The sequence below is a fragment of the Bos javanicus genome, chromosome 16 (genome assembly GCF_032452875.1).
Source record: "Bos javanicus breed banteng chromosome 16, ARS-OSU_banteng_1.0, whole genome shotgun sequence".
In the NCBI taxonomy this organism is placed as follows: Eukaryota; Metazoa; Chordata; class Mammalia; order Artiodactyla; family Bovidae; genus Bos; species Bos javanicus.
The window spans coordinates 2683742-2708792 of record NC_083883.1 but is presented as its reverse complement, the minus strand read 5'-3'; the positions used below and the strand labels follow the sequence as shown (position 1 = coordinate 2708792).

Below are 25051 nucleotides of genomic sequence, written 5' to 3'. Positions count from 1 at the left end.
TGAGTGACTGAACTGAAGTGAACTGAACTGAAGTGTTTCTAAAGGCCTGAAGGACAGAGCAGATCCCTTAATCTGAGAGAGCTGTGAGTCTCTAAGGTGGCAAAGGACCCTCGTTTGCTTTGGAAAGGGCAGGAGAAAGGATATAAATTTTCTCCTCTCCTGAATAACGAATGTCCTCTGGGAACATGCTCCCAGACCCCTGGCCCATCCGTCAGCAGAGGTGGCCTACCACCTTCACTAGGGACTTAGCTCACCCATGTGGCCCGCACTTCTCCTGTTGCCAGCTCTCTAAACACCCGAGGAGCTTTCCCTGACCTGGGAGGCAGCAAATCCACCTGCTTTCTCTGACCCCTACCTACATCCACCCTGTCCTCCTGCATGGCCTTCTAGGCCAGCTCAGGTCTTAACAGCACTGTGTTCTGCAACCCTTGGGCAAACTCCTTGGCCCTTTTCCTTCCTCTTCCTTCCTTTTCTTCCTCATGCCGGCCACATCTACAGAGTTTAGACGCTGGATCCTCCAGAATTCATCTTGTCTCTCTTCCTGATGTTAGTTATAACTTTTGAGTATGTTACTGGAACTGCTCAAAGGACTTGAAGCCCCAAGGGGATTGCATTGTGAAGTTCAGAGGGATGGCTGGGCTGCAGGAACAAGCTAGAATCAAGAAGCTGGCTGGTGCAAGTGTGGCCTTGCCCATTGGTCCTCTTCATGGGCTGGCTTCAGGCTCTTCTCCCTGCGGGGCTGTCCTGGCTCCGTGTCAGTCTAAAGAGATGGCTTCTCGCAGCTCCCTTGTGTACATGTCACCTGAAGAAGGACTGGTCTTTTTTTTTCTCTCAGTTCCAATTCCCATCCCTGGAAAGGTGTTTTGGCTGAGCTAGGGTTGGATGGCTACCTGGAACCAAGAGAGTGGCATGAGGTTGCAGGAACATGGCTATTACCGCTGTAACTCTGTGGTATCGGGGTGGAGGGGCAGTGTCTAGAAAGGGATGGGTACTTTCTTTTTTGGAGGGGGGGGATGGGTACTTTCTATCACCGATAGCCTTTCCTGGACCTCCAAGCCCAGAGGTGTTTGATTTGCAGAGTTTATACACCCCAATATCCTTTGTCCAGCTCTCTCCCCACCTGTCTACGAGGCTGCCGAGGCCTAGGGGGTAGTAACGGCAGTGTGGCTGAAGAGGCCCAGGCGTGGCTGTCCTCGCCATTCCCCACGGGTGGACAAAGTGTGGAACCTGAATCTTGAAGGCCATTCAGGGCCCCACCCTCCCCAGAGGTAACATTCTATCCCTTTAGTAAAGTCCTTCATGAAAGATTTATTGTTTCATCAGACACTAGGGAGTCAGGATCTAAAAGCCACACATCAAAAGCTTATCACTGTTTCTACATTCAGTCTTTGGTATTGTCGTTGAGTCCACGGTCCCCCATTCCATCTTGGGCTTGTTGGAGGACCGATGCCATCTTGTTTGGGTTAGTATTGAAACAGGGACCATGACATCATCACCTTGTGTGAGACGACAGGGTGGCTAGGCCAGGGTGTGTGGGATTGGGAACCATTTCTGGCTGGCTGTTGCCCTTAATCCAAATGAATTCCAAAGAAAACACAACGAGGGGTCAGGTTTGTCTAAGCTTTTCGTGGCGCTGTGTCTCCTTCATGCCTTCCCCTGCCAAAAGCCTCAGCTCCATCCACAGTGATGGCAGACACCCCAGAAGTGCGGGGACTGGAAGGGGTGGGCGTGTGGGGAGGCGGCCCAACCTGGCTCTGCTCTGGGAGGGGCGTGCGGGAGGGCAGTGGGGAACTGAGCCCTCCCCTGCTCCAGCCTGACGCCCCTGGAGCCTGGGAGCCGAGGGCGTCTTTGGGTGGAGGAGAGGGAGGGCCTGCAGGATCCCAGGGGCTGAGCTATTTCTGTAACCCAGAACACACATGCCACAGCCACAGAGAAGGTCAAACTCTGGGCGCAGGGCTGGAATGCAGGGGCCAGGCAGCGGAGGGAGCTGCGGTCGCACCCCTCCTGGCAGCTCAGCCGGCCCCTGCATTGCTCCCTGGGGAAGGTGCGTTACCCAGAGCAAAGTGCGTGGCCTGGGGAGGGACGGTGGCAGAGATGCTGGTGCAGTGCTTTGGAGGGGTTTGGGGAGAGCACCAAATCCAAATACCCATTGCACTGGGATGGGGAGGAATTTAATTCCAGGGTGTGGGACTCTATTTCATGCTCTCTGCCATGGAAAAATCAGGTCAGGCAAAGCCCTGTGTGAAGGGCAAGAGAAACAGCGCTGAGGCTGGGCCCAGGAGGCTCGGACAAGCACAGGTGTGTGAGTTGCGCCCGTGTTCAGAGGTCCGGACGGACAGATGCGGGGTCAGTTTACGAGAAGCAGGGTCAGCCTCTGTCCGCTCAGTGTGAGCCTCCCACCCACAGCGGCCCCGTCCAAGGCCCCTCTTCACTTGGGTTTGCAGTCCTTTCCTTCGTAAGCGCTGCCCACGTTGATGCGCTTCAGGCCCACTCACCTGGCTCCGCCCCTGCGTCCTGGGCGCCGGCACGCGCACCGCCCCTCGTCCCCGCCTGCCGCTGCACTAGCCCTTCCTCCTGCGTACGGTGCCCGCTGTCCTTCACGCTGTGCCCGCATCCTCACACGTGCTTGTGTGTGGTTTGGGGCTTCTGGGGTTTCTGTTTATAGTTAGAAAATCGCCCTGCTCCCGCTCTGCCTTTGTCGCAGGAGAACCATCTTCCTGGCTGAATCTGACCGCCGCCTGACCCTTGGGCGCCCTGCCCTTGGTCCGCCCCTGTTCAGCCCCCTGCTGCGTGTCTGCTGGCTTGTCTGCCTTCTCCTGCTGTAGGGCTCCTCAGCCGGAGGACCCTAAGACGGGAGCGTGCTCCAGAGGGGCTTAGGCTTTCCTGGACGGGTAACCTTCCCCACCTCCTTTGCCCGGCTCTTTGCTGAAGTGCCCAGGACTTAGTAGCCTCTTGTACGCTCTCATCAACTCTGCGGACAAGGTGGCTCCCCGCTCAGGCCCGGTGGGCCCCAGGGGCAAGCACTTGCCCGCATTATACAGCTGCATGGGCGACTACCAGCACTAGGGCCTGAACCTTCCCAGACAACTCCTCCAGCCCAGGGATGTGGCCCCTAGATGGACTTGCTGTTTAACTTCCAAGTGTGACATGACATAGAAAAACAAGATCCCCTCCTCGTTCAGAGCACGGTAGGACAGACCTCCGTCCTCTCTAAGATTCTTAGGTGTCGATTATGCTGGCTCCTGAGGGTAAGGGGTCTGCCTCAGATGATTGGGAGTGGTCTGAGGTGGGTGGGGGCTTCAAGGCATTCTTAACTAGGTTGAGAATATCCAAAATACTATCTTGATGGATAACTTCTTTAGGAGCAGTTGTTAAGCATTTGTCTTCATGTGTCAAAGTGCTGAGGGGTTTTATAGTCAGAAATTAGGCCATCACTTCCTATGAGCGAATGATCTGAGGCAGGGGCAGATAGTAATGATTTCTGGCATTTATTGAACATTGCAAGGTCCGGGTCTCTCAAATTCTCTGCTTGTATAATCTCATTTAATCCTATGACAAACCCTTGAGGTAGCAGTTTATATTATCTCTGTTTGCAGATGGGGAGATGAAAGCACAGAAAAGTTATCACTCACTCAGAGCCCCTTAGGTAATAACCGGTGCCGTCAGATTGGAATTGGGGCGGTCTGACTTCGGAGCCAAAAATCCCAAGGCCAATGCAGATTCAACTCCACAAAAATAAACTAAAGGGTTAGTTTGTAGGATGATGCATGAGAAGGGAATTTCAAGTTGCACAACAAACTGGAAGTGGGAAAAGAGTTGGCTTTGGGCTGTGTCCTGGGCTCTCACCCTGGCTTTCCCGTTTCCAAGCTGCCTAGAGCTGCTTCCCTGATGGCTCAGCTTCCTCCTCTGCAAGTGCAGGGCCGTGGTGCCTGCCTCAGGAGGTTGAGCAGAGAATGTGCTAGTTTCATGGCCTGGGTCAGTGTTAATTTCCTTTCTTTTCGGTGCCAGTTGTCAAGTCTTCCTGGAGCGAGTGAGGAGTGATTTGAGAATTCAAGGTTAATTCTTTTTTTGAGAAGCAAATGTCTAACCAGCCCTCCAAGACCTGATCTTCCGGACAAGACTTCCTACCATTACCATTTCCTACTGGTCCCTGCTGGGACTGCCTGGAATTGGAGGAAAGACAGGCTGGACAGAGAGGAGTGTTTGGCTTAATGTAGCTCTCAGACCGCCGTCACCCTCTGACCCTTATCACTTTATTTTTTCCTTTTAAAAATAAGGACATTCTCTTACATAAACCCAGTACAGTGTACAAATTCAGGAAACAACACTGATACGTTACTATTATCTAGTAGACAGGCCATATTCAGTTTCACCAGTTGCCCTAATAATGTCATTGGAATCTAATCCAGGAGCATGTCTCTGCTCCTCTTTAATCTGGAATAATTCCTCAGCCTTTCTTTGTTTTTCATGCACTGAGGTTTTTTGAAGAGTGCAGACCTCTCCCTGGCCCTTTCGGGGCCCTGTCTCGTCTCCCTATCTCTCTCCCAGTCTCTCCAGTCTCATCCCTGAGCAGGGCTGAGTAAGGTAAGGTGGTTGAGGCAGTCTCCTTAGGCACAGCATTTAAGAGGCTGCCAGAAGACTCAGTAATCAAGATAAATAGCATTTATTGCAATATTAAAAGAAATAAAAATCAGTGTGAAAATTTCACCAAGGACAAAATATCAACATTTTCAGTAACAACAGAATCAGTAACAGTGCCACCCTAAGCTATGTTGGAGCCTCAGGCGAATTGGAAATTGTGTACTACTAAGGGAATGGCACCCCACTCCAGTACTCTTGCCTGGAAAATCCTATGGACGGAGGGGCCTGGTAGGCTGTAGTCCATGGGGTCGCTAAGAGTTGGACATGACTGAGCGACTTCACTTTCACTTTTCACTTTCATGCATTGGAGAAGGAAATGGCAAGCCACTCCAGTGTTCTTGCCTGGAGAATCCCAGGGACAGAGGAGCCTTGTGGGCTGCCGTCTATGGGGTCGTACAGAGTTGGACATGACTGAAGCGACTTAGCAGAAGCAGCAGCAATCTGGTCTTTATTTAAAATATTTCACGCATTATGGATATTTTGCACTAATTTTTATTCCAAAATACTGCATAAAACTTTGATCAAACTTGATCATTGAGCTTTTCGATGCCTCTTACGTTTTGCACCTTGCAGCGTGGATTTCCGCCCTCCCGTCACCCTGTCCTCAGAACAAGGGAGAGAGGAGGGGGGCTCCCAGCCCCCACAGAGCAGGGGGGCAGATGAAGAGGGGAAGGAGGCGCAGGGCCTGGAGCCCTCTAACAGCTTCCAGCTGCTTCCTCATCCACCAGACTTCTGCCTTGGGAGTGGTGTTAGGTTGGTTTCCCTCCTCTCTCATCAGATACGCGGTCTGATTAGACCCTCAGATCCCCTCTTCTCTCCCAGGCGAGCCTGTCTTAGTATGGCATGGTTCCCCTTAGCTGAGCTGATTATGACCTGAGACCTGCCCCGTTTTCCTCCGTCCTAGGATCCCTTCCAGTCTCACAGCACCACTTGTGTGCTACGAGAACGTCTGCTCAGCGTGGGGCGAGCGCCCCGATGCTGGTCTGCGTTCCATGCTCCTGGGAGCCGAGCCAGGGCTGAGGGACGGGCGGGGTGCCCCCAGGCTGCGGGCAGACCGTAGTTAGCAGGAAGAGCTCCACGCTGAGGGTAAGGGACTCTTGTAGGAGGTGGGTGATCTTACCTCTGTGAGCCTCAGGCTTTCTGTTTGTATGTTTTTTTGTAAAATGAGAGTGTTAACATTTTTCTGCCTACCATATAGAACCATAAAAGAATCATGTGCGATGATGAGGAGAGGACTTTGTGAACCAGGTTTTATTTGATATTTTCCCTTCTGTCATAAAACAAACAATTATTTTTATAAAGACGATCTTCAGGTCTGCCAAATTATTTGACCTAAATCCAGGAGAGAGGTCCAGGCTGATTCAAGGCCACATCGGTGCCCGTCTTTAACCAGCCGTCAAAGCAGGTCTCTAGGGAAGCTGGAATCCCCACCCTGCCCCGCCACACCCCTACCTGCCCAGATCCATCACAGCAGAGGCCCAGGGGTAGGTGGTTTTTTTTTTTAATGTCTCATCTGAAGACTTTTCTTTTTTATAGCTTTAGAGAGGTACAATTGATTTATGATAACTATTGAAGGGGTAAAATTTGATGCATTTATTTTTAGACTGTAGCTACAATTAAGATAGTACACCTGTATCTGCTGCTGCTGTTGCTAAGTCGCTTCAGTCATGTCCCACTCTTAGCAACCCCATGGACTGCAGCCTACCAGGCTCCTCCGTCCATGGGATTTTCCAGGCAAGAGTCCTGGAGTGGGGTGCCATTGCCTTCTCAGACAATGTATCTATCACTCCCCAAAGTTTCTTCCTGCCTTTTTGAAATCCCTCTGTCTACTCCATCGCCATAATAACTGCTGATTTGCTTTCTGCCACTATAAATTAGTTTACCTTTGTGAGGGTTTTGTATAATGGAATCATAAAGTATACATTATTTATTTGGGGGAAGGGAGTTCAGCTTCTCTCTCTCAACACGATTATTTTCAGATGCATCTGTGTTGTTATGTATGTTAATAATTCATTTCTTTTTATTGTTGAGTCATGTTCCATTGTATGGATGGTACACATAATGTATTCTCCTATTCACGGACATTTGAGTTTCTTGCAGTTTGGGGCTCTTACAAACAAACTTCTATGAACATTTGTGTTCAAATCTTTGTGTGGACATATATTTTCATTTCTTTTGGACAAGTACCTAGGAATCCATGTATGTTAAACTGCATGGAAAAGTTTGGCAGTTTCTTAAAAAGGTAAACAAAGTGGAAGTACCATTTGCAGCCTTATCAGCAGGGTATGACTTTCAGTTCATTTACATTTTGGTCAACATTTGGTATGATTAGTCTTAATTTTAGCAGTTCTGGTGGGTGTATTAGTGTTAGCTCGTTGTGGATTCAATTTGCTTTTCCCTAATGACTAATGATGTTGAGCATGTTTTCCTGTACTTTATTTGACATAGCGTTTCCTCTTTGGTGTAGGATCTGTTTAAATCTTTTGCACATTAATGGACTTCCCTGGTAGCTCAGCTGGTAAGGAATCCACCTGCAATGCAGGAGACCCATTCGATTTCCGGGTCAGGAAAATCCCCTGGAGAAGGGATAGGCTACCCACTTCAGTATTCTGGCCTGGAGAATTCCCATGGGGTCGTGAAGAGTGGGACAAGACTGAGTGACTTTCACTTTCACTTTGCTGTCCTGATATTTAGGTGTAAGAGTTCTTTATATATTCTAGATGAAAGTCTTATGTCACATGCTTTGCTAATATTTTCTCTAGTTTATGGCTTACCTTTTTATTTTTGTAACATGTTTTGAAAAGTAAAGCTTTTTGTTTCAATGAAGTTTGATTTCTTGATATTTTGTTTAAAACTGGTGCATCTTATGTCGTATTTAAGAGATTTGCCAAGCCAAAAGCCACTTAAGATTTTTTCCTCTGTTTTCTTCTAGAAATCTTATAGTTGAAGCTTTTCATTTTAGGCCTTGGTCCATTTTAAGTTAATTTTTAATGGTAAAGTCGAGGCATTTTGTTTTTGCTTTTGGTATATGGACCTCTAGTTTTTCTAGCACCATGTACCGAAAAGACTGTCATTCCCCCATTGAAATGTCCTTATGCTGCTGCTGCTACTGCTGCTAAGTCGCTTTAGTCGTGTCCGACTCTGTGCGACCCCAGAGACGGCAGCCCACCAGGCTCCCCCGTCCCTGGGATTCTCCAGGCAAGAACACTGGAGTGGGTTGCCATTTCCTTCTCCAATGCACTAAAGTGAAAGGTGAAGTCGCTCAGTCGTGTCCGACTCTTAGCGACCCCATGGACTGCAGCCCACCAAGCCCCTCCGTCCACGGGATTTTCCAGGCAAGAGTACTGGAGTGGGGTGCCATCGCCTTCTCTGGAATTATCCTTATACTTCTATGGAAAACCAACTGACCGTATATGAATGGGTTTATCCCTAGACTCTATTCTGTTCAGTTTATCTGTAGGTGTATCTTTATGCAGATACCACATTGTCTTGACTACTGTAGATTCTAATCTTAAAGTCAGATCATCTAAGACTTCTAACTTTATTCTTCTTTTTGTAACTTTTGGGGGTTATTATAGGTCCTTTTAATTTCTATATGAATTTCAGAGTACCTGTATCAATTTTTACAAATAACCTATTGGGATTGTATTGACTCTATAGGAAAATTAGTGGAGAATTGATATTCTAACAATATTTAATTTCCTTTTTCATACAAACAGTATATCTGCCTTTTATTTAGATTTGATTTAATTTTTCTCAGTAGTAGTTTAGAGTTTTTGGTATATAGGTCTTGCACATCTGTTGTCAAATTTATTCCTAAATATTTCATATTTTTTACCCTGTTGTATGTAGTATTTTTAAAATTTCAATTTTTCACAGTTTGCTACTAGTATCTAGAAATAGAACTGATTTTTCTATGTTGACTTTATATCCTGAGCCCCTGTCCCCCTTTAAAACTCAGTTTCACAGAGTGGGAACCTTTAAATACTGAGATGCAGGGCTTTTACATGAAATGCTAAGCATTTACAACAAAGGCACAAACATCAGCGTCCTTTCCCGGTTTAAGCTGATCACACTCTGGCAGTCCTGCAGCCAGCTGTGGCTCTAAGGGACGTGAGCGGGGAGCGGTATGGTGAACCTGACTCTGCAGGCAGTGCGGCACCAGGTTTCTGGGAGTATTTCTGAGGGTGGACGCGGCAGGCTGGGAATGCTCGCAGCCCCTTTAAGAGACCAGGGCCAACCCGCCATCAGGCAGCTGGGAAGGCAGCCCAGGAGATAAGAAAGGGCCCCCTGGTAGATTTAAGCCAGGGTCTTGAGCCACAGTGACTGGACTACTGACAGACAAGAACAAGGTGTGGTGAGAGGAGATGCAGCCACTAGACCCAGGCTGGTACGAGCTGGAGCAGCACCACCCACTGGGGCCAGAGAGGAAAAGGGGGTATTAACTGTGGGCGTGCAGAGAGAGGGTGCTGACGTTCTCCAGCATAGCCTATCATGTTTATGATTATGGTTTAAAAACCCTACGAGACTACTTCAAGGCTTTATATGTAGTAAATGTTCAATAAATATGTTTATTGAGCCCTATATGCTATGCTCCCTCTACTGATATCTCACTTATGCTACAGCATACAGTGAGATCCTCTGTTATAGGGTTTGGAGACTACCGGATTTCTTGCTCAAACTAGAAAAATCCTGGCAAGGACTTACTCTGAAAAGCCTGGAGCTGCTCATTTGCACATATCTGCATAGATTTGCATACGTCCTACATGTAGATACTTTTATGCTGGATTTAGATTTTCCCAAATCAGTTGCCTATTTTTAAAGGGAAAAAGAGGTAATTTCTCTCTGCTCGTTCCTGGTCACCTTTCTTTCGCATCCACTAAAGATGCAAAAATGATTTCTGCAACTCTGAAATATAGATTACCTGTGCCCCACAGTTTGTGTAGATACAAGCAATCCTTTGCCTGTCAAGTTATTTTCCTTTTTCATTTCTGTTACAGTTCCTAGCTCCAAACTCCTGGGTGAGTCAGGGAATCATTAAGGCAAAGAAACCCTCTAGCTAAACAGCCAGGAGCTGAAATTGCCTAGAAGCCTTCCGGGATTCCGCCCTGTACCTGCATAGGGAGGCTAGAGGCGCTTTCACTGACCTGAAGCCCCCTTCCCACTGTTTCCTGGCCCAGGGCTAGGCATGCTATGACTACCTTTGTCTGTTCTCTCTCCTCCAGGAATAAATAAAAATATCACCCCTCCCCCCTGATCCTGGCTCCTCTATTGGCCTGCTAGGCAAATATTTCATAATGTGGGCTCATCCAATTGGGCATTGTGCCAGGACCAAGTGCCTCAGGTTGCCAGTGTGCTCCAATCAGGCAGGGCAGCCTGGGTGGGACTAGAGGGCTCCTGCTCTCCACATGGGAGGCAGCGGCATTACTCAGGTGGATGGCATCAAGGCAGGAGTTCCTGCTTTCTCGGAGCTGGGAAGAGGGGACGGGGCTGTCCATCAGCCAGCTGGAGGCAGCCAGCACCGAAGGGGTTAAAGCCAGTCAGCATGTGTGGCTGTTAATGATTGCTACCCACCAGGGGCCTGATGAGTGTTAAAGGAGAGCCTTTTCCCTATTCCTGAGTGTGAAAGGAGTCAGAGAGAGCAGAGGGCATCGCAGAGAAGAGCTGGTAAGTGAGTGGTCCTCTGTCTCGCTGTCTGTCTGTCTGGGAGGCTCTGGAGCAAGTAAGGGAGCTCCAGTATTCCCATACCATCAGCTGGAGTGGGCTTTGTTACAACTGGATGCACATTCTCAGCGTTGGGCCAGATTTCAGTATCACTCCTATTTATTAGAAGGAAATCTTCAGCGTTCTCTTAGTCCAAGGGGGTGAACCCCTTGGCACAGATGCCAGAAATACAAGTCATTGTCTGCCCTGCTGCAGAGACAATGGTTTTGTGTACCCCTCTGCATGCAGAGCTGGAGCCCGGCTCCCCCCGCTCCCTGAGCCATTGTCTCCAGAGCAGGGGACTCGGGAGCTCTGGGCAGAAGTGCCATCGGCCTCCTCACAGCCATTTCCTGGGCCCAGCACTGAAGGAAGGCAGCGAGGGCTAAACCAGAGGAGACTGGCATAGCTGTGCCCTGCCTTTTATTCCCTTTACTTCACGTCAAGTGTGGAGAGGTGGGAGGCAGGATGCAAGGAGGGGGCGTGGAATAGAGAGTTGGCGCGAGACTCAACTCATTAGAAGACAAAGTTTGTCATTTGGGAGCAACAGAACCAGGAAGAGAGAGAGCCATTCTTCTGGATTTAGGTATCTGTTGTCCCCTTTCCCCAAACTGCCAACTCAGGACCCTCATTCCTTCTAAATATTGGGGCTCTTTGACCGAGGCACCTTCTCACGTTGGGTCAGACTTGTGCAGGGAATGTGGACAAGTTTCGCTTTGTTGGTGGAGTGCTAAGACGGACTTGTCTCAGCTGATGTTGTGTGTGTGTGTGTGTGTGTGTGTGTGTACTCATGCATGCACAAAAAATGAAAGCCTGATTTGTCTCCAAAGCAGAAATGTTGACTTTACCCCCATCGTAGCCAGAAGCCCTTTTGTCCCCTGCCTCTTTCTTGGGAGGAAAAAGGTTCGATGACATAATGGTAATAGTAGGCGGCCCTGGAGGGGTCTGTCGGGTAGGAACAGAGGGTTCCCTGTGCCGGTCTTGAAGGCAGGTTTGAAAGATAAGGCAAGTCCAACCCTCTGGCTTTCAGCTGTGGTGCTTCCTCCAGCTAAGCTGCCCACAGGCAAACAGAAACCAGGCACGAGAAGGGGCGGTGCCAGCTACCAGACCCAGCGGCAGCAGCGAAAGCAGCCGTGTTTCCGGGCATGTAAGCCAAGAAAGAGGGGAAAGTAGGAACTGGGAGAGGAGCTGCCCCTTCTGGTGTTCTGCCTTGTGCTAAGAGTTAGCCGCAAGGATGACTAGCCGCCCTCCATCCTCAAACTTCCAGGAGAAGCACCACAGAGCAATTGGTGTTCCCAGGCAGGGCGGTCTTCGTGGGCACACAGCTTGTGCCGTGGCCCTGCATCCTCAGAAGGGCTTGGTTTGATGCTCTCCTGTCACCGTCCTGAACTTCATAATGTTTGAGCAAGGAGCTCTGCCTTTTATTTGGCTCTGGGGCCTGCGAATTACGTAGCTGCACTATTCCTAGGCCAGCCACAAGGGGCAGCATCGGGATGGTGTTCACGTGCTCCAGAAGGCACAGGCACACTCACCCGTCACTCAGGTGTCCCTTACCAAGACTGGCTTCCGTCCTGACCAGGACCAAGCCCAGCGTCCCTTTTGTCCTCTCCAAAGCACATGTGTCTTCTTGTCTCAGCATCCCCACCGAGGCCTCCTTCCAGGCTACTGCATGGCAGGGGGACAGGGCAGGGGCCCGCAGTGTCCCTCCCCAGGTTCTCCCATCCACTTTCCTTTTCTTCCCAAGCTCCTCTGTCCCTTGTCTGGGCTCCAGGCAGGGTCTAGGCCTGGGAACACCTCTCCCATTCCTCTGAGGTCTTCTCCCCTCCCGGCTCCAAGCCAGTTATCAATGGGCACACTCTGGCACCTGCTTTGGGTGCTGTTTGTTTAAGAACAGACTGTACCCCTGGGATTAGCACAGGTTCCAGGCTGGGTGGGGACAGGGAGGTGCAAGGGAAGGAAGACCCTGAGCCTGCTGTCTTCCCTGCAGTTCCTTTCCCTGCCTCCCACCCCGTGGAGGCAGCACCAGGCAGACCCTGCAGGCCAGCTGTCCCTTCTCCCCCCTCCAGCCTCACCAGCAGCTGGCCAACCCAAGAAGGAGGAGGAGGTATGAAGGAGGGCCCGTTCCTTGCTCCTTTCCCTTTGCCAGCCTCCATGACCCTCTCTGTAACTTTTCTCAATTGCCTCTCCCAGGGCCTGTGCCCATTAGGGCTGTTAGTAACAATATTTTCAAACCCTGGAGGAGTCTTCGTGCATCTATTTTAAAATGATAGATACCTACATTAACTTTGATTGGACTTTCAGATGTATCCTTTGATTTTAGATGTTTAACATTTTTGTTATTGTTGTTGGCAACAGATTTCCTTTTCCCTTTTCTTTTTTCCTTAGCTTAGGGCTATAAGAGAACTTGCATTTCCCTGAGGACACTAAACCCATGTCAGCTGGTGGAAGGACAGACTGGTTTGGAGTTATGTGTTTTATAGAATCCAAAATTATTAGAACTGGAAGATGGCTTAAAGAACATCTAGCCCAGTGCTGTCCAACAGAATATCCACCGGGGTAGAACATGCTATAACCTTCCTGTCCAATTTGGTGGCCTCTAGCTGTGGTGGCTCTCAAGCCCCAGCAGATTGTGGCTAGCATGACTGAGGAACTGAAATTTTAATTTTATTTAAGTTTAATTAGTGAGAATGTAAATAGCTGCATGTTGACTAGTGGCTACTAAAATGGATGGGATAGTGCTCTTTGTTTTATTTTATTCTTTTATTTTATTGTTTATAACATCAGTCACTGACTGAGCAACTGTTACGTGCCAAGCGTTCTCCTGGGTGCTTTAAATATGTGTTCTTGTTTAATCTTCCGAGGGCTTCCCAAGTGGTTCAGGTGGTAAAGAATCTGCTGGCAATGCAGGAGACCTGGGTTTGATCCCTGGAGAAGGGAATGGCTACCCACTCCAGTATTCTTGCCTAGAGAATTCCATGGACAGAAGAGCCTGGTAGACTATAGTCCATGGGGTCGCAAAGAGTCGGACACGACTGAACGACACGACTGAACGACTAGCACTTTCACTTTAATTCTCTGACCAATTCGGTATCACTCCATGTTCCAGACGAGGAAACAGACCCAGAAAAGTTGAGATGTCAGTACTGGTCAGCTACAGTCACGCGCCCACCATTCTTTAAGTGACAAGTGTCTCCAAAAGTTCTCTAAGTTCTTTCCCTTCCAGGTCTCAATTTCTCTTTCTGGGCTGTCAGGGGAGCTCACGGTGATTTTTCTCAGCACACAGAGATGGAGACAGCAGTGACTCTCTCCAGGCACAGCCATTGCGTGCCGGCTGCTTCCTCTGGTGGCCCTTGTCCCCAAGCTCCTCTTGTATCTTCTGCAGCAGACAGCAATCTGGGAGAGCCCTCTGTCTTCCAAGCCCTGAGCCAGCTCCCTGCGTCCATGGGAAGTTCCAGACTCCTCGCTCCCATCAGGAGGAGGTGTTCAGAGTTTCCCACAATCCATCTGTGTCCCTGCTGTTCCAGGTCAGGAGGACCAAGCAGCCGAGCCCTCGCGGCCGGCGAGTGAGGGGCGGTGCTCACACTGGGGCTTTGCTCCCGGCCCACCTGCCTCTGCATCTGCACCACGTGCAGCCCTGTGAGGTGGGGACCTCCTTCCTCCCAGAGCAGATGCCTCGGCCCTGCCCTCCTGCGCCCATTGATTCACCGCTCTCTTCTCCACCAGACGAAGCTCTGCTCAGTAGACTCTTAGCAGAGCCTGGCTGGCCAGTCGGAAGGGAGAAGGGAGAGGCCCCAGAGCAGATAGAGCCCGCCCGTCAGATCCCCCGGGGAGAGGCTTCATGGCTGAGTTCCCCTGCCTCACTCCCAGTTCAGCCTCCGGGAGCAGAGCAGCACGCCCCATCCGCCTGCCATGGGCAGACCGCTGGCCACAGATCCGGCCAGACAGATCGCAGCCACCGCATCAGACAAATCTCAGCCACCCCACCAAACAGCCGTCCACTTCCCGGGTGTGAGGTGCCGGCCAGGGCACAGGGACAAAGAAGGCCCAGGCTGTGAGCGGTTTGTGTGTGGCTGCCCCTGCACTCCTCTGCACTAGGCAGGTGTTGTGGGACTCACGTTTTTGGGCACGTCCCACCCCACGCCACACACGTCACCTGTGGCCTTCAGGGGTTCACAGTGGGGGGTGTGTGTGACCTTCATCGCTGCCTTCTTGCAGCAGGCCTTGTGGAGCCGGAGTCCTCCTGATTCACAAGCCTCTCTCCCTCTTCTCTTCTAGAGTGAGGAGCTCAGGCTGGAGACGCGGTGGGGACTGGGGGCAACCAAGGAGATGCGAACTTTGTCTTGTATCTCTTGTTACTGTGAGTGAGTGAGTGAAAGAAAGTCGCTCAGTCGTGTCTGACTCTATACAGTCCATGGAATTCTCCAGGCCAGAATACTGGAGTGGGTAGCCTTTCCCTGCTCCAGGGGATCTTCCCAACCCAGGGATCGAACCCAGGTCTCCCGCACTGCAGGTGGATTCTTTAGCAGCTGAGCCACAAGGGAAGCCCCTTGTTACTATAGCCGAGGCAATGAATCTCAGCTCCCCTGACTTGCGTGGGCCTTGCCCTGCTCCCAGGCCAAGGACCAGAGACCATGTGAGTTTAATGTTTTCCTGTGTTCACCCCTTCAGAGCATCATCAGCTTTATTCCTCTGCTGTCTAGTCTAGTAGGATATTTAAGCACAGCACAGTGGAGCACTAAACAGGCCACCACTCATTACTACTGTTTCATTCTAAAAATGAGGAAACTGAGGCACAAAACAGCTTGACCCTTGCAGATTGCTGGGTTGGGAACCAAGAAGGCATGTGTAGCTTTTCAGGGTGTGGAAGGAGGGGGCCAGCCCAGCTGTGTTACTCTCCAAACACTCACTTGGTACTGTTCCTTCCCTCGGGGTGGGTGGGGTGACTGCTGTCTGCGGGACGCCAGGACCGAAGCTGCCGAGCTAGGAAGGGGGAGGCCTGGAAGCGGACAGCTGGGCTGCCTCAGTGTCTGGAGAGCAGGGCTCAGCTTTGTTGGGCGAGGGGAGGTAATTAGTTCCTGCCCTGCTCGTTCCTCTGGGGCCTCTTCCCCGTTGCTGACCATCAGGGAAGCAGCTTAGAGGCTGAGGGGAGGGGACTGGAGCCCTTCTCCTCTGTTCTGTCTGGCTTGGCGGGGCCCCCAGGGGAGGTTGAGAGAGGGAAAGCGTGCCCCCCTTGTTCGCCTTCTCTTCTTCTCCCCTCAGCGGGATGGCCAGAAGCTCAGGGACAAGGAGTATGAGGAGCCGGGAGCCAGGCTGCCCCGGCTCTCCAAGTTGGGTCACGGTGTGCGGAGGCCGGGCTGCCCCGGCTCTCCCAGTTGGGTCACGGTGTGCGGAGGCAGAACGCCTCCCAACCTGCTTGAGACAGCTTCTTTTTTATTTTAGTCTTCTGTTTTGTTATTTTTTAAATTTATTTTTATTGAAGGATAGTTGATTTGTAATGCTGTTCATTCCTGTTATGCAGCAGCATGATTTGGTTATGCACACATTCTTTTTTTTTAAATATTGTTTTCTATTATGGTTTATCATAGGATTTTTTTAATTGAAGGATAACTGCTTTACAGTGTTGTGCTGAGACAACTTCTGAGACCAGAATCATTTTAACACCTGAAAGGGCTGTCAGTGTTCAGACAGTGAAGGAACAGTCATCCCAGGAATGACATTTAATAATTTATCAACCAGAAAGGACACAGGCCTGGCATCCTGGAGGGCCCTAAGATACTTCTGGATCACACAGAGGAGGGGAGGGCCAGATATGAAAGTACTGAGATTCTTCCTTATTGGAAGAGTAGCCCTTTACCAACTAGTATGGAAGAGTCTCAGTATTTTAATAAATGGCATGGTTATGCTGAATATCCACCCCATTTATTTTTCAGAAGACAAATGGAGGTCCGTAAAGTAAAATAATCAGTTTGAAGATAAGATAATGCAAGTTGAGACAGAAGATCAGCATGAAGATTCCCCATGAATTTACCCTGAGTACCCCCCTCTGCCAGACACACACACACCCACTGAGACACACACGCATGCACTCACATACACACAGTAAAGTGCTGTGTGCTCAGTCGGGTCTGATTCTTTGTGACCCCGTGGACTGTAGCCCACCAGGCTCCTCTGACCGGGGCATTATCTCAGCCAGAATACTGGAGCGGGCCGGCATTTCCTCCTTCAAGGGAGACAGGCCCACGTGTGCTCACATACACACAGTGAAGCATTACCCTGACTCGAGAGCACACAAGGCTCTCCTACCCTTACCTGCAGTTGTAGGCTTTCCTACCTCCTATTCTTAAAATAAAAGGAATGTCCAGGCCCAGGAGAGACTAGGGAAGGACATCCACATAGGATGGCAGGGAGGAAGCCTGGATCTGGAGCCCTGATTTGTGACTTCCATCCCTTGGCTACTGAGCCAGCTTTTCTGCTTGCTACCTGAGCTCGGGGCCAAGCTGAGGCTAAAACTGCCCCAGTGCTCCATGTCTGATTACGACAGGGGAGGAAAGGTGTTCTGACTCTGGGGCAGTGATGGGGCTGTGAGGATAGGCAGAGTTAAGTGGGAGAGACCAAGCCTGGGTCTTCCGTCCTCACTACTTCCTGCAGCCCCGTAGCCAGCTTTTTTTATGTTTCGAGCTTACTTGGGGAAGACACTGTCATCTTGGCATTTGGGAAATGACCGTGCACAGCAGGAAGGCTGGAGCAAAGGCGGGGAGGACAGAGAGCAAGCGCAAGCACAGGGCTGACAGCTGTGTCCCCCGAGACCGCACGGCTGGTGTTTTGATCTGTTGGCAGCATTTCGAAAAGACCCAGTGTCTCTTGAAGGTGCCTTTCCCCCCTGCATACCTACAGGTGCCGCCAGGCCTGACCCCCTTTGGCCTCCTCTTCGTATGGCTGCAGTAGGCGGGAGAGCAGTGGGGCTTGGGTGGGGAGAACTTGGCTAGGGAAGTGTATTTTTTCCTAGGAATGATGGGGGTGGGTGGGAGGGGGGAGCCCCAGGAATCAGGCACATCAGGATTGTTGGGAACGTGAACCAAGTTGGTTTTTAATTGGGACAGAAAAGTGGAGCACATAAAGCTCCTTGAAATGATGATGACATCCAGAGGGGAGGTGGAGAGCGGGAGCCCGACCTTCGCTTCCTTTGCAGGCTGCAGAAATTTTCCTGTGTGTGGACAGCCTCAGCTTGGAATTTGCGAGCTGGGGGAAGAAGGAAGTGGGAGGGGTGGGCTGTGGCAGCCCTCCTCTCCGCTCACCTCGCAGTCCTCTCTCCATCTAATGAACTGCAAGGCCAAAAGCCAGAGCTTTGTTGGGATGGAAAAACCTGGCTGGCACGCATTCTCGGGAGCTCTGGGGTTGCAGCAGCTTGGTGTTTTGCAAATAACCAAGAGGAGCCCAAGGTGGAAGGAGTTGAATGTATCTCTCTCGTTGTTCAGTATTTATCACGATGGGAGCTGTCCATTCTGAGTGTGTGTGTGTGTGTGTGTGTGCAGGTGTGTATACACGTGTGTGAACATGCCTGTCTGCAAAGGGTCCTGAGCATCCGGGTTTCTTTTGCTGCTTCTGACTGCACGGTGCCGGGTATCGTTCCAGGTCGACGCGGATTCTTAGGGAGTAGTTTGGAGGTTGGTCAGCGCACGGTTACCTCGGTAGCGATGCTGTACCAGCGCCAGCACTTAGAGGCTGCGGGTGTCTCTTAAACTGTAGAAAAGCCCAAACTAGATGAGGGGACAGTGCTTAGAAAAGGGACAGGCTCTATCTCGTTTCTTTGTAGTTTATTGGTTTGGGCACTTCTGGAATGCCAGCCCCTGCTACGTTCACAACCGTCTTAAGCCCGAGACTGGTTTTCATTTTCTAGCTCTAGTACTTAGCATATATCTTGATTTGTTTTTAAGCAGAAAATATAGCCATTGTGTTTTATATATAAAATGTTTCACATCTTGAAAGTTTCTAGGTATTATTTCACAGAACTAGAAAGGACCTCATTTGCCAGAGAAGGCCCTCTCGTGTAGGGCCTTGGACTGAAAGGTCAGTCATTCCAGTTCTCTCTTCACTGATGGCCACTGGGGCCACCTTTGTAGGTACAGTGGGTGAGGGGACCACCTAGTGGGCAACTCAGGAGTTTAGGGATGCTCCTGCCCCCTTTACTGCTTGAGAGTCCCCCCTTCCCTTGAGAGGAATTTGAGCAGTACATTTGGAGGTAGATTCATAACCATTTGTCCTTGAGAAATGGAGGCCTTTGATGTCCTAAAAGAAAGGGAAGAGGAGAGAAAAAAACAAACCTGATCACCTGTCTCTCTTTCCCTTTTTTAATAATGTCCAGTACTTGGTAAGTTCCTCCTGGTGTCTAACCTAATGGAAACCTGTCATCTGTGTAGTTTAGTAGCAAAGGAAAAAGAAAAACTCCAGTCAGGTATTCTGTGTGCTCATGTAATCCTGAGGATTGCAGAGCTCTCAACAGACAGGGGAAACCCTTGGGCCTCTGTCCCTCTGCCTGCGCTATCTCCACCAGGCAGGAGAAGTCATTTAACTTGCAAAGTTAAGCAAAGGCTGTGGGAGGCCCCTGAGCTCAACTTGAAGGGAAAAGGGACATTTTTGCCTTCTAGTGGGAGAAACCTCATTTCTCAGTGCACCTCAACACCTCCTCCTGTGCACAGGAGCTTAATTTTCTTCCCCTCCTAATGAAGATGGATCAAAGCCAAGCTGTATAGTCAAGGGGGAGCCAGGCAGGGAAGCTGAGTGAAGGGGGTGAGGGGGCAGAACGGAGCTGTTCTCATGGAGAGGAAGTAATTAATTTTGAGAGAGCAAAGATAAGGAAGCCCTTGGTAATACAATGTCAAACTCCAAATGCAGCTGGCTAAAAATTAAATCAGAGCATAGGGAGTTTCTTTTGTTCATTCATTCATTCACTTATTCATTCAACAAATATTTATTGGGACCTACTGTGCACAGGCAGAGATCCCAAGCAGGAACTGGGAGAGGGCCCAGCTCGCCATGACCACAGCAGGGCTCCAGGAACTGGATTAGGGATAGGGAGAGGTGGATTTGCAAAGTGAAGCCATTTGTCATCAGGATAAAGCATTTGCAGAAGTACCACTAAATGGCTGAACATATTGACCTTTTGGATTTAGGATTAGTTGCTTAAATATCAGCCCCAGCTATACCCGACCAGCTTGTCTCATCATGGGTTAAATAATGTCTTTTCTACTTACTGATTGCATTGTTCTCTGACTGGGTTCTGTCTTCAAACCAAACAATTAGATTAGCTCCTCCCTTTCCGTGTCTGTTGGCGTCACAAAATTGCTGTAACAACAGACTATGATGTCAACAGAATGCCTGGTGCTGCTGAAAGGAACCACATAGGTCAGAAAGGATTCTGTCATCTGAAGATAAAAATGGAACAATATCCAAAGCTAGAGAAACTAAAATTTGATATCAAAAAAGAACATCTCCAAAAAAACCAAAAACATCTCGGCAGTGTAAGATAATGGTAGGTCTGGAGCATCCTTTACTGAAACCCTTCACAAACAGCCAAGACACTCACCGAGACTGATTGCAGAGCAGGCTTGCCTGGTGGCAGGGGCTTGGAAGAGATGACCATCAGAAGCCCCTTGCATGGAGGGCCCTTGCACTTTAAGACATGGAGGACATCAGGAAAAGAAGAGATGTGACCATCTTCAATCTCTGGAGAGTTTGGAGTAGCTAACGACGATGCAAACCTCCTTGCCCCAAGCAGATCTGACAGTCTCCAGCTGGCATTTATCACATTGCATCTGGGCAGATTTACAAAAATTAACACATGATGACCCCCACTCTGAGCCCCATTTGCTACCCTCTTCCTCCTAAGATTTGGGAAGAAGCTGTTCTCCTAGTTCACCCGAGCAAAGAAGTAAATCCCCACCACTGGCTCTGGCTCCACGACACCCACACCCACGCGCTTCACTTGCTCATCTGCTGGGCCACCCCATGTGGAGGGTGAGTGACCTGGGCGACAGCCTGGGGCGGTGTCTGGAGGGGTCGTGTAGGGGGACGCCGCGAAGCCTCGTCCACTGCGCTCCTGTCTGCACAGAAGAAGGCTGGGCAGGCTGAGAGCAGAGAGAGGAGACCCCGTCAGTCTCCGCTTCCAGCATCAGCATGGCACAACAGCCACATGTGAATCCAGAGCTTCATTTAACCTTGTGCCCACGGGCTCAGAAGGGTCTCTCTGAAGCGGGTGGATTTCACCCGGGGGCCTGTGTTGTGGGCCAGGAGGTGGGGCGGCAGGGAGGGCTGGCGTGGGTTTCTGCCATGCAGATGGGGATGCAGCCCCGGACTCCTCCACCCTCCCAGCGACTCCGTGTCCTTAGCGCCACGAGGTCAGACTGCCTAGGAGTGGTACACCTGCGCTGTGTGCCTGCTCCATCTCTCCGCGTTCGCTGTTTCTCCTTGGGGACCTGAACTGAGCCTATCATCCCCCACTCACTCATCCTGCCCCCGGCGCTCTGCCCAGCAACATTCCGACTAAATGCTGGGAAGCCACAGGCCCCCCTAGGGCACCCGGGCACCCCTGCCACCCAGAGAGAGGCCCTCCCCCTCCCCGGTGCCGGAGCCGGAGGAGGGAACCAGCAGTGCCCGCTGCCACCACGCGCTGGAGCCCGGCCGGCACTGCGAGCAGGACCGGAGGACTCACTTCTCAGAGGGATGCTACGAGCAGGCTGGCTGCCGGGTCCTCTGAGGCTGCCGCACAGGGGCCAGAGCTGCCAACAAGATGCTGAAGTTTCGAGCCGATCGACGGGTCAGGTAGGGTTTCTGCAGCGGACTGTGAGCCAGGTGAAGTGAGAGCTGAGTTGGTGGGTCACTGGCTCTGGGGGCGTCACAGTGAGGGGCCCGCCCCGTGTGACCTGGAGATCAGAGTAGTTAGGTCAGTGGTTGCTGCATTGCAGTGCTTGTGAAGGGGACGCTGTTTTGAAATTGGTAGCGCCTGGGTGGGGTGAGGACGTCATCTGTCGGGGTTGCTGGGTAGGAGACTCTAGGGCAGGAAGAATTCAGTGTCCTTTGAAAGACTTGTGCCGGCTGACAGCAAACTCTGTGTGGCTTCGGGGGGTGTGTGTGTGTCTTTCCGTCTGTTCATCTGTACCAGTGCCTGCAGGAAAGATTCCAGCAGAGTTATCACAGGGAATGTGTACAGCAGACTGGGCCAAAGGCGATGATTTGGGGGAGAGTGTCGGGGGGTAGGTGATCTGAGCTGGAAAACAGCAGAGACCTTGGTGCCTCAAGGATCTTAGCTATTGCAGCCTGCCTGTCCCCCACCCCCTCCACAGAGCAGAGCCAGGCATGTGGGTGACCGGAAACAACTGCTGTCCCTTGCCGAGACCCCCTGTTGAGGAGAGTATCCTTATAAACCTGGGACAAAGGGAGGAATACAGTTTGAGAAACAGAAAGTGAGTTATCAATGTGATAGAGTTAGAACCCAGGCTAACTAGACACTGGCCAGACTTAGGGTCCCGTCTGGTAAGCCCAGGCTGCAAAACCCAGATTTCCACATAGGCTGTAGCCACTGCCCACTGGGCTTCTATCTACCACGTGTCTTTGGATTTGATCTGAACATGACTGGTTTGGAAGCTGAAAAAAACACCCGCTGATATTACGTCTAACTGCAGCAAAAAGTTCGGCTGGGAAGTGTCCCAGACTATGGAAAGCAGCTCTCCGAAAGGTTACTTTACTTCTCTCATGCAACTAAAGTGATGTCCTGAGGTCTCTTCCCCCTGCTAGCTGACCTGCCACGTGCCAAGCCCCAGTGCAGCCTCCGCGGGCTCTGTGCAGACACTAGCTTCTGGGGATGGACTGGGCATGTCTGGGCTCTCACAGTCTCTCTCAAGAGGGGTGGGAAAAGAAGACCTTAAAATTCTCCCAGCACCCCCACTGGCTGCAGGCTTGAATCTCCTACCGTTTTCTTGCCAGGTGGTCCTTGGCTTGCAGAGTCCACCTCAAATGACCGCTACTCATGGCTTAGACCCTCTGCACCAGCTCCTCCCTAAGTTCTATCTGCTGCCCTTCCTCCCCTGTCTCTCTGCGGAGCCCCCAGGGAACTTTCCTGACAGTCAGCCAGAAGAGCCCCAGCAGGGCCTCCACGATACAGCCCCACCTGCCTCTGCACAGACCCCACCCCTGGTCCAGGTTTCCCTCTGCTTCCCGAGGGCCGTCTTCACAGCAGCCACTCCCCTGCCACAGTATCCATTAGTCAGACGTGACTGCTGAGCCAGCGGTCACCTCCAATGCTGGACTGGCCCAAGGGCTTGGCTGCGTCAGCTACTCCCTTGCCAGGGAGGTCCTGGACTTGGAGTGAGTGGGGCCCAGCCCGAGCTCAGGAAGGAAGCCCTGGATCTCTTGTTTCATTTGAAGAAAGAGGTAGAACAGGGGAGGAAGAGGCCCAAGGTCACAAGAGAATTCTTTCAGCAAATGATGAGTGAGCAGTTTTATGCAGAGCCCTGGCCGGAGTTGTCTTGCTGAGGGTGCCCGCCAAACGCCAAGTCTTGACCATTGGACCCCTCCCCACCCACAACAGACATGCCCAGAATGGCCACCGAAAGGGTTAAGTGGGCTTCTTTCCAGCCTAGGGATCTCTGCTGCTGCTGCTGCTAAGTCGCTTCAGTCGTGTCCGACTCTGTGCGACCCCATAGACAGCAGCCCACCAGGCTCCCCCGTCCCTGGGATTCTCCAGGCAAGAACACTGGAGTGGGTTGCCATTTCCTTCTCCAATGCATGAAAGTGAAAAGTGAAAGTGAAGTCGCTCAGTTGTGTCCGACTCTAGCAACCCCATGGACTGCAGCCCACCAGGCTCCTCTGTCCATGGGATTTTCCAGGCAAAAGTACTGGAGTGGGGTGCCATTGCCTATCTCTAGTGAGTCGTTAACACTGATGGAAAGACCGCTTCCCCTCCTGACAGACCTGCTGCCGCTTCTGCAGCCCGGCCCTCGCTTGTTGCTTTCAGTCGTGCTGGAGGGCAGAGTGACAAGCTCCTGGAGGTCCCCATGCCTGTCTCTGCCCGGGCCCGTCCACCCTCGGGCCCGTGTGTCTGCCTTCTTCGCCTTGACCACGGCTTTTTTCTCTCTCTTGCCTCTACAGCCATAATGAAAGACGGAACACATTTCTACACCCACTGACTGGCCAGGTTCCAGAGGAAAACAAAAAGTTTGACTTGAAAATGTATGTTTACTCCCTGCCCACTATTTGGTCTTTGCATCCTTGACCACCATGATCTGTGCAGCTGGGAAGCAGAGGGAATGGGGGGCAGAAAACGGAGCAGAGGACTTTAGGGTCACTCACCTCAGTTCTGAGGGCTGGAAACTTCTGAGGCCCATCTGGCTTGACACCCTTACCCTCTTTCCTGGAATCTTGTTGGGCCTAGGCTGATGCATCCCATGGGCTGAGCTCAAGGAGTGAAACAGGTCTGAGGCTGGCATGTCGTTCACCTGGGCCTCTGAGGGGCTAGTGAGAGTCTGCTGTGACCACGAGAACCTTGGCTTGGTCAATGAAAGAAAAAAAAGATAATTAAATGTCTCTCATTTCCACCATGTCTTTTAAATCCACCATCTCATTTTAAATGTTTCTCATTTAAAAAAAGATAATTAAATGTCTCTCATGTCCACCATGTCTTTTAAATTAGAAGGAGAGGAAGTCCCAGAGTCCCAGGGCCTAGGTTTTTAAGGTAACTTTTCAGGAAAGGAGGAGGAGAATGTGCAGAGCCCCTGGTGGATGGTCTCGGAAGCGCAGTGGGGGCAGCTGAGGCCCCCTTGGGGGTGCTGGGGGCCCTCACTTGTGCTGAACACTGGAACGGTGAACGGCACGGTGGGGAAGGGGCGGGCAGCACCGTTGTTTCCTGGTTCTCACTGGCCTCTTTCTTCTTTTCTGGCCAACTTGCAATCAGATCAGCTTTGGACATGTCCAATAAAGCAGGTGGGAAACGCTCAGCCGCCACCGACCGTGACCTAACCAACCACAGCATGGTGTCTGAGGTCCCTCCAGAGCGGCCCGGCGTCCGGGTAAGCCTAGCCGATCCTTGAAATGTATCAGGCTGCTTGCTTGCTCCTGCAGGTTGCAAAGAGCAGGTGATGGGATGCAGGGAGTGGGGAGCCGGAAGGGAAGAGGGCTCAGACCAGAACCATATGGAAGGCCCACCTCTAGCCCAGGGGTCTCAGCCTCAGCACCGCTAGCACTGGGTCTGGGTCCCTCTTTGCCGTGTGCGGCCGCCCTTTCACGATAGGTGCCTCCGCCCAAGATGCCCATCACCCATCCCGTGACAACCAAATGTCTCTCGACATTGTTAGATGTCCCCTGGGGGACAAAACTGTCCCACCCTCACTGAGAACCACCGACCTAGGGGGGCAGCAGGAGAATAGCTAATGAAGGGCCTGGCAACTGGGTGCTCAGAAACGGGGGAGGAAGGGAGTGTCAGGAGAAAGGAGCAACCAGAGGAGAATGTCGCAGAGAGGTCTGGTTAGAGGAGGGCTGGGAGTGTCCGTGGGGTTTAAACACTGTGGTAGCTGGGGGCTCTGACAAGAGTAGTCGCAGTGGTGTGAGGAGAGCAGAAGACAGACACAAGCGGAGAGGGCTTACGAGGAGATGGGAGGACGGGCGCAGGGCGCTGAGGGGTAGAGGCTGCTCTTGCTAGAAATGAGACCGTCAGTGGTGG

At 51.3% G+C, this 25051-nt stretch overlaps 1 protein-coding gene across 21 annotated transcripts in view; it reads left to right on the top strand.

The window, feature by feature from the left end:
* PLEKHA6 (pleckstrin homology domain containing A6) overlaps positions 1-25051 on the top strand; it is a 139204-nt gene that overhangs the window by 71356 nt on the left and 42797 nt on the right. For 18 of the 21 annotated variants that reach the window (XR_009729828.1, XM_061381928.1, XM_061381927.1 and 15 more), the window contains 2 exons: positions 23485-23565; positions 24287-24401. Coding sequence is in view for 20 of the 21 variants with exons in the window: in XM_061381928.1 (XP_061237912.1) it covers positions 23485-23565; positions 24287-24401 (196 nt within the window). In the remaining variant the exon portion in view is untranslated. Of the gene's footprint in view, positions 1-8439; positions 10309-19711; positions 21160-23484; positions 23566-24286; positions 24402-25051 lie in introns of those variants that run through there. The other 3 variants (XM_061381940.1, XM_061381948.1, XM_061381936.1) reach the window with 3 other exon arrangements.